Source organism: Parus major, chromosome 10, assembly GCF_001522545.3.
Source record: "Parus major isolate Abel chromosome 10, Parus_major1.1, whole genome shotgun sequence".
Classification (NCBI taxonomy): domain Eukaryota; kingdom Metazoa; phylum Chordata; class Aves; order Passeriformes; family Paridae; genus Parus; species Parus major.
The window spans coordinates 847946-863427 of NC_031779.1; the positions used below are offsets into that span (position 1 = coordinate 847946).

The window sequence follows — 15482 nt, forward strand, 5'->3', positions numbered from 1 at the left end:
CTGCTCATCACTCCCTGCTCCTGAAGGACCCCTAAGAATGCTGGTGGATTAAGGATGCCAACCTTAATTCAATATTTTTAACCTTGTGAGGGAAATTCCCTCCTCCCCTGCTAAGGATTTGCAGGGAAATGTTGCTGTTAAGACACTTGTTTAGCCCCAGTGAATCCCAGCTCCTTCCCAGACCACCTCTTACTCTTTGAGATGCACCAGCAAGACTTATGCAGTCATCAAGCACATGGGGAAGGCAGCAGGAAGGACAAGCAGCTGATGCCAAACATGCTTCCACATGCAGGACACACCCGTGGCGAGCAGCACAGGACACACAGACACCCAGAGCATGTTGCTGGGGAAGGGGGAGAAGCTTCACCATTCCCTTTTTTGGGGCGATCCATTTGGAAAGGATGATTATGTCAGCAGAAGTATTTTAGGAGAATTATTGTTTCTGCACTCTGAACAATATCAGGATTTGATTTTGTCACAGATGGCTGGGGGGATGTTTTTGGGTTTGCCTGTTTTTTCCTGGAAGCTGGAGAGCAGATACACCACTACAACCAGCATGTACCGAAGCATCTCTTGGGGCTTCAAGACACTGATTTGCTGTTTTATTGGGATGGAATTTCAATTTTCACATTGCTTCCACATCCCAATTTCCATAAATCATCACGTATTCTATCAGGAAGGAATGAAAACCCCCTTAGTTTTCTAAAACTGAGATGACTGTAGAGAGCTGACCATCTCCAACTGCTGAAGAAGCTTTCCAGATGGAAGGAACCATAAAAGGGCTGTACTGTCACAAACAACACCACTGCAGGACCAAGGGTGGTTAATGGGTTAAACTTCATTGGATTTGGCCTTCTTTTCATTCCCTAAAACACTCAAGTGAGAGCAGCCCTGCACCAGCAACACGGAAGAGGCGGGTTCTTGTACTGACCGGCTCCGAGTCATAGCAAAAATCATCCCAGCTCTGTCTGAGGGGTTTCTTTGTCATCTGAAAGCAAGGCAGAGCAGGTTAAGTGGTGTTCCCACCCCAAATCACCCCGACCACCTGCTCCCTAACTGGGAAAATAGTTGTTGCTGTTCTGCAGAGTCACTCCCTAGTTTTTATTTGTTTTAAGGGAAGATTTATGATGTTTTTGCATTCCTGGTGCTGGTTCCTGCTTACAGTGTATCAGCGAAGCCCTCTCATCGATAATCCTAATGGATACTAAAACCTTTCCTTCTCTTACAGAGTTGGGGAAACCTTTGGTTTACCTGGAGTTGAAGAGCCACTGATGCCAAAATCCCACAGAAGAATAGATTTGGTTTTTATCTATTCTCAACCTCTGCTCCAGACAAATACAAGTGAAGCAAAAGTGAGATTCTTCCAAGCAACACTCCAAAGCTTTTTAGGAATTTGTGTCTTTTTCCAATCAGACAGAGATGGAGTAGAGGGAAGTCAAAGCATGTGCCAGTGACCAGCCCCAAGAGGGAGAGACAGATCCTGAGGAGCTGAAAATAAGGATCTAAACCTGCAAATGACTGATTTCAAAATGGATAAAAGTTAACAACCAGCACAGAAAATATTCAGTGAGCTGCAGGGTACACAGGGGTGGGTGCACCTTGCCACTGGGGAAGAGATGGAAAAGTCCCCGGTAATCAGGGGATAACTTTCAGTAAATTTGCATTTAAAAATAAATTGAAATCTTTATTTTCAATCTGGTTCCTGTATTTACAGAGCAGATTTTGGTGAAGTATCTGAATAGATTATTTCCCATCTGCAAAACAAACTCCCAATTTATTTTGTGTAACACAACAAGATCCGAAGAACCTGGGAGGAGGAAAGTAAAGCCTGACTCAGGACTGAGTCACTCCTTCACTTCAGGGGCCTGGTTCAATATTTTATGGCTTCTCTACATGAATATTTAATTTTCTGTAAAACACTTCAGTTCATGTCTGAGCTGGTCCTTTTTCCTTTTAAAAAGGCAGGGTCTTCTCCAGGACACACTTAAGAAGAGACTGCAAATGTTCAAGGGTCATTTTATAATTTTTCTCTTAAATGTTTCCAAAGTTTCTTTTTCCATTTCTCCACTATGTCTTTTCTCCCTTTTCTCCTTATTTTCCTTTTCCTTTCTCCTGCAGGGCAGGGAAAAGCTGCTACTGCACTATCAGATGGTCTTCATGTGAAACAATGCCCAGACCACACCTAAAGGTGCTGCTTTTCCATAGTTGTCAGTGTTAACTCTAATCCTAACTATTAAAAAAATATTTAAAAACCTGCCAAAAACTCAGAGTGTCACTACTGTCCATACACTGTGTTCAGGGAAGTCCAGAATCTGCTTCCCTGATCCACTGGACTGATTTAGCAGCCTTCTCCAGCTTGCTTGCCCCACAGCACCTTATTTTAGATTAAAATAGACATTTCACCCTAAATTATAATATTGCTACTGGTTCCTCACACTATCAGAGTTCTAATTTTCCTTTAAATATAAATGCTCTTAAACTGCAATGTAAAAGAAAAGGACTGTAATTAAAAGCAATGTTTTCAACTAACAGAAAGTAACTGGATGGCCCAACAGAACTTGGGAATCCAACAAAACATTCCAACAAAGATGTTGGCATCTTCCCACTGCAAAAGTGTGGCACAGATGGTGCTGGAGATCACAGCACGTTCTCCAGCCAATGCCTGAGGCACAGAGACTCCAGCAAAGAGCCTCCAGCCCTCGGAGTGCTCCTCACTTGGGAATATTTCCCAGTCCTGTGATGGGTGTGTGGGAGTCGTTAATATACAATGGATTTTGGTGTTGATTGCCTGCTTTAAAAGCATGCTTTAAAAGTCCCTAGTAATTGAGAGCTATGCCTGAGTGAAGTTATACTTCTAAAAAGACTAAAGGCAGTTTAGTTTGGGCTGTGGGTTGAAGTTTCTCTCCAGTTTGGGGTTAAATCACTCTTTATTGCTCCTCATGTTTCAGCACCAAGAAAATTGCAATTAGTTAAAATCAACATGTAACTTAACTCCTCTTCCATTTATTCCTCCTTTTGTTGGTCTTTTTGAAGTCTCTACTTCCAAGAGTCACTGGATAACTGCCTAAATACCTAAAGTAAATCAGTTTATTATAAAATTATCATCATGTAAACTGAGTTTGTTAGGCTGTTGGTAACACTTCATCCATCATTAGTTCCCAGGTTTTCAATGGCTGCTGTGGTTTAGTTATATTAGAGTTGTTCTATTGTTAAATTCAAAGGGTTGTGCGAGAAGCCAGCCAGAAGCTACAGAATTAGGACTTCCTCATGCAAGATGTTTTATCCCAGTATGCCACATTTTCCCTTTTTCTCCTGCTCAGAAGACAGATATTAATGAGTAAATGACATTCACACAGAGCAGGATATTCTGTCTGTTTCTCCCTCCAGCAATCAAAAACTCAATATATTTAACATATCCCAGGCACAGAAAACACTGATTATTTTTTCCCTGAAACACTACCAGGTGCTCAGATTGCTAATGCAGAATTATTTCAGTGACAGAAGACTTCCTAAAAACTATTAAAACCAACTTTTACTACTCCACAACTGTAAAAACCTCCACTTTTACTACTCCACACCTCTTCTTTATTAGCATTAAGTATCAGAAGAAGAAAAGGCAAGACCATAGATTGTATTCCTGTATAGTGCTCCCACCTGGTTAAGGTAATGATATTCCTCTGGCTGCTTCAGGTGAAACGCTGATCTCTCCTCCTCGCTCGCTCCTGCCAGGAGGTAATAAAATACATGGTAGTTCCTGGTGACAAACGAAAAACAAAAGCTGTTAGACTTGAAAATGAGCAGCAGCACTGAGCAGAGGCACATGGAAACCTCCCAACCTGATTTTCCAGCTCCCAAGCTCTGGCCTGACACCGTTTAGAGCTGCTCCGTTCCTGCTGTGCAGGGATGGAACAGATTCAATTATGCGATGGAGAATGAGATCCCTCTTCTCCATCCAAGGACAGACACTGCTCTAGAATCTACTTGAATAATTTGTAGCTGGGATGATCAAGTTTTCCTTCAGAACCATGTGCAAGGCCTACATATTTCACAGAATCCCATAATTGCTTAGGTGGGAAAAGAGCTCCCAGCCCATGGAGTCCAACCTGTGCCCAAACCCCACCTCGTTCCCAGGCCAGAGCACTTCGTGCCACATCCAGGAATTCCTTGGACACCTCCAGGGATGGGGGCTCCAAACATCCCTGGGTGGCCCCTTCCAATGCCTGACCACGCTGCCCTAGAAGAAATTCCTGCTGATGTCCAGCCTGAGCCTCCCCTGGCACAGCTTGAGGCTCTTTCCCCTTGTCCTGTCCCTTGTCCCCTGGGAGCAGAGCCCGACCGTCCCCAGCTCCTTTATTAGAGCCCATCTCCTTTCTTAGAATCACAACCTATTTCCTTGCAATGCAGAAATTATAATTTTTCATACCTTATTGCTATTAAAAAGGCAATGACTTTGCAGTTGCAATTCCATGAAACACGACTGAAAAATCTTCAAGTATTCAAAAACTCAAATATTCAAAATACCTGAATACCACTAATGCTAAACCCAGCCCAAGGGACACTCATCTATTCTGCTTCCAGATGACTCTTAACAGAGATTAACACAATTTCTTTCTAAAATTAAAACTGTACTTTTATGTTGGATGTTTTCCAAGAGGATCCAAGTTTAATCATCTCGCAACACCCAAGAGGATGTTTGTCAAGGCTGTAGATGCTCTTTAACTCCAGGAACAGCCCTGGAGCGTTCCAGAAAACTCACACATCTGTCTCCAAAGGGAAACACAGCCAGAAGTGCCAAGAGTTGAAAGACAACTAAAGGCAGCAAAATTATTTAAAAGTGCCATAATAATTACTGAGAGAGGAGAGGAATATGCAACAAAGAACATGCAGCAAATTAGGAAAGAACACTTCACGTAAGTTCATTCCTATATAATTTTGGCTCTTTCTAGAGGTCCCTCTGAAGGCTTCAGTGAACTGCAAAGAAGAATGAAAATACCATGTTTCTCTCCTAAAATGGCATATTAAGCAGTTCACAAAGTTGCACAAGAATGAAGTGGCACACCATCATCTATCTGCCATAAAGACAACGAAAATTAAATGAAATGTAACAATATGGAAGGTCCTCTGCTCATGGCAGGGGTTGGAACAAGATGATCTTTAAGGGTCCCTTCCAATACAACCCATTCTATGATTCCTTGGTAAATCAAAGACAAACCTTGATAAAATAAGGGAGTTTATTCCCTCCATTAGCACATTTCTCCCTAAACAAAACATTCCAATATAAAATGCATCATTAATCTGCAGCACAGGGTTAAGAGTGTGAAAATCCTTATCCCCTGTGCCAGCTCCACAGGGATTTACGTTATCTGTGCCACATACAGGAGTTAAACCCAAGCCTTGGGTGAAACAGAGGCACCCACCGCTCGTTGTGCTCCTGATACACCAGTCGGGACTTCTCCAGGAGGTATTTTTCAACATAAGCTCTGCAAGGGAAAAATCAAAGCATCATTCATTGACCTGATACTCAGCTTCAATGAGCATAGCTTTACCAGGGGCTTCAGCCTTGGTACCCACACAAAGAAGTTTCAGCCTTGTTTCACTTAGTTATATAAATTTCTTCCTCGGCAGAACAAGCCCAATATTATGTTTGGCTTTTGAGGGTTTTTTGGTTTGATACCAAGCCAAAACTAACTTGGATCTGAAAAACATGATCTCAGATGCTTCAGCCTATGGGCAAGAGAAATGCTGTCTGCAAGGAAGGAGCTCGGATCCCCATTTCATCCAAAGCCAGCAAAATCCCATTGCCTGCAGCCCTGGAGCTGTGCACATTTACAAATACGTCTATGTGTGGAAGTGTGCAAGATGCCACTGAGCTGCAGAATCAGCCCCCAAATCCCATTTCCCTCTTCCAGAAGAGCAACCTCTCAGCAGAAATTTGGGTTATTAACTTCTGGCTCCAGTCAAAAAAAAAATAAACAATTGTGAAAGCACTGCAGTTTACATTTTCTCCTAAGAGCCTCCACAACAAACACGCTCAATCTACATATTAAATATTTCTTTTCAGGTTTGTCGAGTTAAACAAAACTTCCCCAGGTTTTTTTCTTCCAAACAAACCTAACCAGTAATGACAGGGATTTAGAAGCTGGAGTTCTAAGTGGCCATTTGGATGATGGAGCTGTGTGTTTCTGCTGACAGATGCCCAGTGACGTGGCACTGACAGTCGGAGCTATGTCGGAGCTGGGAAACCCAATGAACCTCAGGCATGGTGGGACAAAAGGAGGTGCTTCCACACTGGCTCCTCCACCATAGATGGGAAATCCAGATCTAATTATTACCTTCAGCACAACTTTCTCCCCTCCTTCCATAAAAACTAAAATATAAATCATTTGGACAGATGCAGAGGATTTGTGAAAATTCTTATGGTAACTCTAGGGAGAGGCTACTGCAAGTAGCAAATCCAGCTCCCCATGGGACGATCTTGCTGGACAGAAGGAGTAAAGGAAGACAGACAGCAAAGCTGTATTCCTGTTTATTCCCTGGGAGGAAGCTGAGAACAGTCAATGGATATTTCTCACACAGTTTGATGGGGTTTTTATGTTCCCTTTCTAACCTGAACCCAATTTTTCTTTCCCAAGCCATGAATTCATGTCAGGGTCAGAGAACACAGGAATGAGAGGATCCCAGATCCCACTGATGAGATCCCACTGGATAATGGCTCAGACACTGCTGTACAACAACCTGCAACATGTCCATGCCCTTGGCATTCATCCCCACCCCTGGCATTTCTGCTCGGATTATAAACAACCCCAAAAATCATTCTTAAGCAATAATTTAGATCAGAAAGGTCTTCTGGAGGTCCCAAACATTATTTCAATCAGTAGAATTAAATTTATTTATTTATTTATTTTAAATGTTAATTTTAAGAAGTTTATATTTTTAAAATTTTATTTTATATTTTTTTAATAGATGCAGAAATTACAATGCTATTTTAGTAAAATGCTCCCTTGATTAATGCAAAGGTCACAATGAATCCATGTCCCAAGAACAACATCTGTCCCCACTTGTAACCGGAGAGTGAGCAGGAAAACCAACTTAAAAAGCTGATGTCTCCAAATTTCTTTTTATTTACCATTGTCAGCTACATCAGTTCTACCTTTAAGAGCAAAGGAAAGGAGTGATCTTGTGTAAAACACTGATTTAAGCACAGCCAGGCTGCATTTCACAGGGCTTTAATTTAAACCCCTCCCAGCTGTCTCCAAAGCCTCTCCTCTCTGGCTCTTCTGCCATTCCATGGATCATGTCAGGTGTCAAGGCTTTTGATCAATTAATGGGGACAGAACAGGTTGCAAAGATCTTCCTCCAGGCCTGGTTTATCATGGACCAGGGTGCCCAAAATTCAGGAAGCCTCCTGGGAATGCCCTGAACTGCAGCACTGCTCCTGTTCCATCAGTCTGAGAGACCATCCAATATTTCATCTCATGGGGTGGGGCTGGGTCCTGCTCAACCTCCTGCCTGCTCCCTCTCTTCAGGTTTTGGGTTATACTCAAAGGGGTTGTAAGCAAATATTCAACTGCTATTTTCAACCTCTGAAGGGAGGAAAACTCTGATTCAGAGCTGCAATTTATAGCTCCATTACCAAAGATACTGATATGCAGAACACAGAGTGATAACTGATTTGGGCTGTGCTAAAAAAGTATAGGCTAAACTTTTACAAAAATCTTTCACAGGGAAAAAAAAATGTGTGCTACATAAACTTTTTGTTTTTAAAATGTTTATATTTTTCTTTAAACATCTTTTCTTTTCCCTGCAAGCTTACAACAGAGTACAGTCACATCACAATGGACAACCAAAGACCAAGAATGATCATTTTTTAAAAAGCAAAGAAAATTCCTCCTATTTTATGAACTAGAATACATGATTATCATGTTATTTGCACATCTCTGCCAAATAAAAATAGAGGCCACAACCACAACACTGCTACATCATGCCAAGATAATACAGAGTTAAAGCATTTGTTGGATACTTGTTACCCAGGAGGTATTAAAAAAGGAGGTTTATCCTTTTAATAGAACTGTGCACCAGAATTAAGTAAGGGGGAAAAAAGAGCTTCAGGTTTGATGTAGGATGCAAAACCAGTGGGAAAGGACGTGGAGTACCCAAGCTCACTGAAAAATTAACGGCAGCTCTTTGTGTGATACTGTTCTGCTGGAAAATAAGAAAGCAAAAATTTTTAAGAGCAATTCTCTAAAATAATAACAAAAGTCCCAGCAAGAGGTCTCTTAGCCAGCTGTAGAAATTATACAGCCCGTGCTGTATGCTTCTACTCCTCATTTTTCCAACTGACTCAGTTAACCTGGACAAAAAGGAGAGTTAATGAAGCCCTGCTCATTTACAGCTCCTTGGTATGGATGCCATGGAAACTATTTAAAGCCAGAGAGAAAGCTGGGTTTAGGTAATTTCATCCCTGCCATGGGCAGGGACACTTCCACTGTCCCAGGCTGCTCCAAGGCCCATCCAGCCTGGCCCTCAACACTGCCAGGGATGCAGGGGCAGCCACAGCTGCTCTGGGCACCCTGTGCCAGGGCCTCAACACCCTCACAACCTTTTTTTTTCCCAATATCCCATCTATCCCTGCCCTCTGGCAGTGGGAATCCATTGCCCCCTTGTCCTGTCCCTCCAAAGTTCCTCTCCAGCTCTCCTGGAGCCCCTTCAGGCCCTGGCAGAGGCTCTGAGCTCTCCCTGGAGCCTTCTCCTCTCCAGGTGAGCACCCCCAGCTCTCCCAGCCTGGCTCCAGAGCAGAGGGGCTCCAGCCCTGGAACAGCTCCGTGGCTCCTCTGGACTCTGCAGCAGCTGCAGCTCCTCCCTGTGCTGGGGCAGCTCTGCAGGTGGGGTCTCACCTGAGGGGCAGAGGGGCAGAATTCCCCCCTTTCCTGCTGCCCATGCTGAGGGATCAGCACAGGCCATGGCGGGTTTCTGGATTCCCAGTGCACATTTCCATGAGCTTCTCATCAATCACTACCTCAAAATTCTTCTCCTCAGATCTGCTCTCAAATTTCCAATGCTGAAATAATCTGAGAAACACAGAGGAGACAAGGATCTCCTTGCAATGACCTGGGAGGAAAAAGAGGCCTCCACTGGTCAATGGCTGAGTTAAGGAGAGACTTACAGGGAGAGCCTGGGGGGAATCATGCAGTGAACAAGAGTGTGGCTCAACAGCCTCCAGAACTCCCAGCCATAGACTAAAACCTCCCCTTGGCTCCTGAGCCTGAGGCAAACCTTTCACTCCACATCTACTGCTCAGCCCCCACCCCATCCCAGCTAAAACATTCCCCTTTCCTGCCTTAACTCCTGTCTGAAGAGATGTTGCTTTTCAGGTTCATTAAAAGTTTGACATCAGGATTAAGGAGAGCTCAGCTGGCTTGAAGGCAGCTCAGGTGTATCCACACCTCAGCACCCACCTTGGATACACCAATATTTCCATAACAGTGGATTTGAATAAGCTAAAATCTGAGTTTTTATTACCTATTCCAATTTTGGGAAAGACACTGGCCAAAGCACAGAACAGCTCAGTGCAGCCTGTTTAGGTTTGGGTACACCCAGCACCACTTACCCCCGCACGGTGCCCGTCTCCTGGTAATTCACCTGGATGAATTTGCCAAAGCGACTCGAGTTGTTGTTATGGGCTGTTTTTGCATTTCCAAATGCCTGTGAAAAGAGGAAGATGCCATCATTGCACTGGAAAAGCCTCACCTGATTTCCATGGGTGTCACTCACAACTGAACTTGGGGGATTTTCCTATCATTTCATATAAAAAAAAGGGAACGGGGCAAGTTTTTTAAGTGGTTCACAAAATAATCCAACGAGCTGCTGGGGACCATGCTCCTTTGCAAGCTGGTGCTCATAAAGAGAAACTAAACACTGGTTAAAAATAAAGTGTGAGCTGTGCAGAAGAGATTTAATGTTTGAAGTTATTGCAGTCTGCATTAAAGCTGTGCTTTATTCATTTAAATAAATATACAAATACCCTGCTCCAACAAGACTCTACATTTTAATGAGCTAGAGGAAGCTGCTTTTTAATTATATGTGGAATTAGGAGGGAAAATGCTTTGAAGGCTACTCAGATGTTAGACAATGTCATACACAGCACTGGCATAACCCAGAGTATTTTCAGCATTTCAGACACCCTTGTTTCCATTTGCTGCTGTTGCTTTTCAAAAATCAAAATGCTTTTAAGTCTTTATTATGCAAACCTTTTATTCCAGCCCTGCCTTACCAAAGCACTGACTGGAGAGAGTCCTTTTTGCCATTTAAAAGAAATCTCTGAACTGAAACTGCTGTTTGCAGTTGTGCCTAAATCACTTTCGTAATCATCCGGGCCACGGTGACAGAATCTGCAAAGCCACCAGGTCCAATTAATGCTTCATTTATTAAACCAGTTTTCATAACCACACACCTCTTCTTCTAAGTCAAATTTATTTAAGGTAATCATAATTTCAGAGATAATTTCCAAGTGTTGCTCATGTCTGGGCATTTTGTGCTGAGGCTTAACATCAGAGCTCAGGTCCCAATAGATTTATTCCCTGCTCAGCTATTTATTAGAAAAGATTAAAAAGGCTTTCCATCTATAATCTGAAGCTTTTCAAATGACCTTTGTGGATTAAACTTCCCAACTAAAAGCAGAATATAAAGGCCAAACAAAATGAGACCTTGGAGAAAGGGCATTGGACACATCCTGTAAGTGCATGAGCCGGTTCCCTTCCCAGGCTGATTTATTTCCCAATTTGCTCAGATTTGATGATTTAAGAACCCACAAAGGTTTGCCATGGAATAACAACAAGATTTCCCCCCCTATATGAATACAGGGATTTGTTTAAACTCCAGCTACTGCATATGGATCTGCTTTAGTTGACTGAAGCAGGTTCTGGGAGAGCCGAAACCTGCCGAGCAAACAGGTTATTCTGGAATGATGATTCCAGAGCTGCAGCTCAGGAGCCCTGCAGAGAATTCACATCTTTTCAGGCTCTTCACACTTCTTTCTTGATTATTTGTTCCAAAAATCCTCCCTGCACCCAGCGTCCCCCCTCAACTCACCCTGCAGAGGACACTGAAGGCACCCACACCTCCCTTGAAGCTCCAAATCTCCCCTGGAAAATCCAGTCATCCTCTCCCCAAACCAGGAATTTTGGTATTAAAAGACAGGATGGTGTTTAAGATTTCCAGAGGATTTACCTCCAGGTATTTCAGCGAGCAGAGACACAGCAAGAAGCTTTTAAGCAGAATATTCAGGACATGCAAGTGCATCACCTTATATTTAGGTATCAGTTTTAAATTGTGTTAATTAGGTTATGAGCATTTCTCTGCTATGGGATCACTCATGTTGTAAGAAACCATCTTAAAGCAATGAGATAAAATTTCTATACACCTAATTAACATTGCTTGTTAGAGAAGCAGCAAGATGAACCTGAACAGACCAAAGAGGAGGCAGCAGAGTTTTATACAATCTCATATAATAAATTTTCATAAAATTTAATAAAGAATTTAAGCAAAGAACAATATTAAGATCTTCTAGTTCAATTCCCTGTAATTCTACCCTAAGTAAATGCTCACAGAGACAAAGTGCATTGATTAAGATTTCTTTGGGAAGAGCCTTACTCAGGGATCAATCTTTCTTATTCTGTAGCAAGGAAATTTAGGGAAAAACATTTCAAATATAGGAGCGGGGAACAGCAAGATTCCTCTTATTTTATGAGCTTTTTTGGAGATGAATGTGCCAGACCACATGATATGTTATAACCCAAATGTCTCCAGAAATCACAGCCCATAATGTCCCTCTTTCATGCATTTTTCTTTCGTGCTGATATAAATGAGAAAGGTCTTTGGGTGACTCTCCAGGTCCAGCACGCTGGGAACAGGCCAACAAGTAGCTGGAGAAACGTCTGGTGTTTGATTTGAGACAACTTAATACATTTTTGTTTGCTTTACTCACAGGGTTTCTTTAGCAGGACTGTTGGGCTATAAAAAAATGCTATTAATTCAATTTATACGTGTCTAATCCATACAGACCCGACCAGAACACCCTGTCCCCTGGAAGCAGGGCAGAATATAATAGTTCAACCTCAGAAAACAACTTTTAACTTCTCTAAAACAAATTATCTTCTGTTCATTTGATTGCCCTTTACTGACTCATTGATTCGAGGCTGCTGAGCAGCTCAATGGACAAAACTCCATAACAGCATTCCGAGGATTCTTGGGGAGACCAAAGCTTTTACTGGCCAGGGCTCAACATTTGGAAGGAAACAAAATTCAATATGTTCCTCTGTAGGAGCTGGGAGTCCCTCTGGACTCGGAGGGTGATCCAGCAGTTTGGAGAAGGTTGGAGAGAGCAGCTCCATTCCTCCTCCTCCAGCCCTCCTGCACAAAGAGCTGCCTATCGGGACTAGGGAAAAAAAGAGATTAACAGTTTCCTGCCTAAATGCTCCACGTTCCTCCTGATGCCAGAGGCTTGCAGCCTCCTCGATCTCGACTGAATATTGATGCAATCTGGATTCATTCCAGATTACAGTCAGAATAAGGATTATTTTAATGTCTTTCCTGAAAAAAAGGTTACCTTCCAAACCTCAGCAACCGGGAAAACACCATGGTGACTTGTTCTTACCTGGCAATAAAACACTGTTCTGTAGATCATATAAACTGAATGTTATTCCTCCATAGAATAACAGCAATATTCTCCTACAGAATAACAGCTGCATTCCCTTATGGAATAGCAGCTTCTGTGGTGAAAGAACAAGTGGAAATACAGGCCTTTGCCAACATATTTTAGGTCCCCAGCCCTAAGAGGAGCCTTTAGCCCTCACCCTTAGAGGGAAAAATAAAAACATCATCTTCTCTTTGCTGTGCAGGATAAGAAATATATTAATAGACAAGAGTTTTTAAATGGCTCCCCATTAACCTGAAATGCAAATTGAATTTTTTAGAAAGCCATATCATGAATATACCAAGAGAAATGCAAGTCAACTGCTTAAACTGCCATTGTGGAATACTTTTAATAATTATATTCCATAGAGGGGCACAGAAGGGACTGGGAGCAAAATTCCATCAAGCTCATTAATGCCAGGGAGAAGAAACAGGTTAATATCAGACAAGACAGTGCTGGAAGATTTGTATTCCCTGGTTTACTTGAAACTGGGAGTTCATTAATCAAATGTATTCAAAAAGTATGAATGACTTGTAACCGTGTGAACACGTTGGGAACAGCTTTGCTAAAATCTATTTCCCACCAAGTAACATAAATACAGAAGGGGCTGGAACAGCAGGAGCAGCTGGGGGAGCTGGGAAAGGGGCTCAGCCTGGAGAAAAGGAGGCTCAGGAAGGACCTTCTGGCTCTGCCAGACAGGAGGGGGCAACTGGGGAGGTCAGGCTCTGCTCCCAGGGAACAGGGACAGGATGAGAGGAAATGGCATCAAGTAGTGCCAGGGGAAGTTTAGGTGGGATATTAGGAAAAAAACCACCACATGAAGGGTTGTAAAGCATTGGAACAGACTGCCCAGGGATGTGCTGGAGTCCCCATCCTGGGAAGTGCTCAGATAAAGACTGCATGGGGCACCTCAAGGACATGGCTTGGTGATGAACGTGGTGGTGGTGCTGGGTGATTGTTGTATGGAAAATCCTAAAGGCATTTTCCCATCTTAACCCTCCCCAGATTCCATGATGGACATCAGATGTGCATTGCCACAGCTTCTGTTGGAGAAACCCAACGTGTGCATCCACAAAGAGCGGTGGTTTCAAACATCCCCTGTCATTTATTTCCAGATCTGAGGGCTGTTTATACCAAAATCCTATACATTATGCTTGGAAAAAATAAAAATAAAAAATCCATAAACACCTTTATTCCAAATGAAAAAAACATACAGGGAAGAAAAAAAATATATTGGAATTTTTGAAATTTAATGTCTTTTTTATGTGTCCAGGGCATTCACAAACTTCTTCCTCCTCCTGAAACATATACAGCAGGATGATAAAGATCATTTTGCCTAGTTTTCATTCCACCCAAAACCAAGCTCCCAGCACTCTTCTTGCCCTATTATATTGCTTTTTAACAGAACTATATTGAATTATGCCCAGAACATAAACTGCACGTACACTGCTTAAGTTAGAACTGTGCTAAATCCCTTCCCATTATTGCTCCTGCTCTGGGAAGAGCTTTTAAACCTGAAGCTCCCACCTCCTGATAAAATCTTCCAGCCCAAACTGTTTTGCTAAAACAACCCTATTTTGACGGATCTTTGCGACTTTCAATCTCCACGAGGAGCCACTTCGATGCAGAGAGATCACGGCCCCTAAGGAAGCACCAAAGACGAAAGGTATGAGGTACAACTTGAATGGCTGCAAAGAAAAACAGTTTTTATGGGAACCCCCCAAGCTGTGGTTCAACAGTAATACAGAAAATCTAATTTCCAGCAGCTAAATGTGACTTGAAGAGCCAACACCTCAGGTTTTGCTCTCTCGGCTGTGGCTCCGTGTCCCACACTGACGGATGAGGCCAGCGGTGCTTTTGTGGTCAAAATCACAAACCACAGATTATTTATAGTGTTTGTGCTGCAGGGCCTGAGCAGGGCCTGAGCCTGCCCTGCAGCCCTGAGCTGCCACACACTGACCTTTAAAGGCCTGCAAATGTTCCTACCTCGCTGCTCTTTGCTTCAAGGGGTCACCGCAGTGCCCTGAAGAGCAAACACGGGATTTCCATTTCACAGAACACAGAACCACAGGGTGCTTTGGGCTGGAAAAGACCTGGAACATCATCCAGAGCCACCCCCTGCCATGGCCAGGGACACCTTCCACCAGCCCAGGCTGCTCCAAGCCCCATCCAACCTGGCCTGGAACGTTTCCAGAGATCCAGGGGCAGCCACAGCTGCTCTGGCCAACCTGTGCCAGGGCCTCACCAGCCTCATAGGAAAAAAATTCTTCCTAATATCCAATCTAAATCTCTCCTTTTTAGTTTAAAACTGTTCCACCCTTGTTCTGTCACTCCATCCCCTGTCCCATGTCCCTCTCCAGCTCTCCTGGAGCCCCCAGAGCCTTCTCCTGTCCAGGTGAGCACCCCCAGCTCTCCCAGCCTGGCTCCAGAGCAGAGGGGCTCCAGGCCTTGGAGCATCTCTGTGGCCTTCTCTGAACTCTCAAACCAAAACATGACAAAGCAACTTAAATTCAAGGTGTTTAACGACAAAATACCGTTTTTTTGTTGTTTGTTTAAAAATTGGTGATATTTGTCTCCAACATTTTAGAGCAAGCATGTCCTGGCTGTGGACATGAACAGAACCTAATCCTACATCAGTCTTTGACAGCAAACACAGCAGAACATCTCCTTGGTGGTGTTTGCTTCCTGTGGTAGCTGAATTTTTTACTTATGAGCTTCTCAAACCCATGGAGTTTCCTGCTTTTTCCCATTAAATCAATACTCAATTTTTAAGCATGTGCAGCACCCAAAA

General features: G+C 43.1%; 1 protein-coding gene across 12 annotated transcripts in view; it reads right to left on the reverse strand.

Moving 5' to 3' along the window:
- The window catches only part of MYO9A (myosin IXA), a 171949-nt gene that overhangs the window by 102195 nt on the left and 54272 nt on the right, over positions 1 to 15482 (reverse strand). For 11 of the 12 annotated variants that reach the window (XM_015639048.3, XM_015639051.3, XM_015639040.3 and 8 more), the window contains exons 3-6: positions 9608 to 9702; positions 5418 to 5480; positions 3655 to 3754; positions 932 to 988 (exon numbers count right to left, since the gene is read on the reverse strand). In XM_015639048.3, coding sequence (XP_015494534.1) covers positions 932 to 988; positions 3655 to 3754; positions 5418 to 5480; positions 9608 to 9702 — 315 coding nt within the window. The remainder of the gene's footprint in view (positions 1 to 931; positions 989 to 3654; positions 3755 to 5417; positions 5481 to 9607; positions 9703 to 15482) is intronic. The other variant, XM_015639046.3, reaches the window with a different exon arrangement.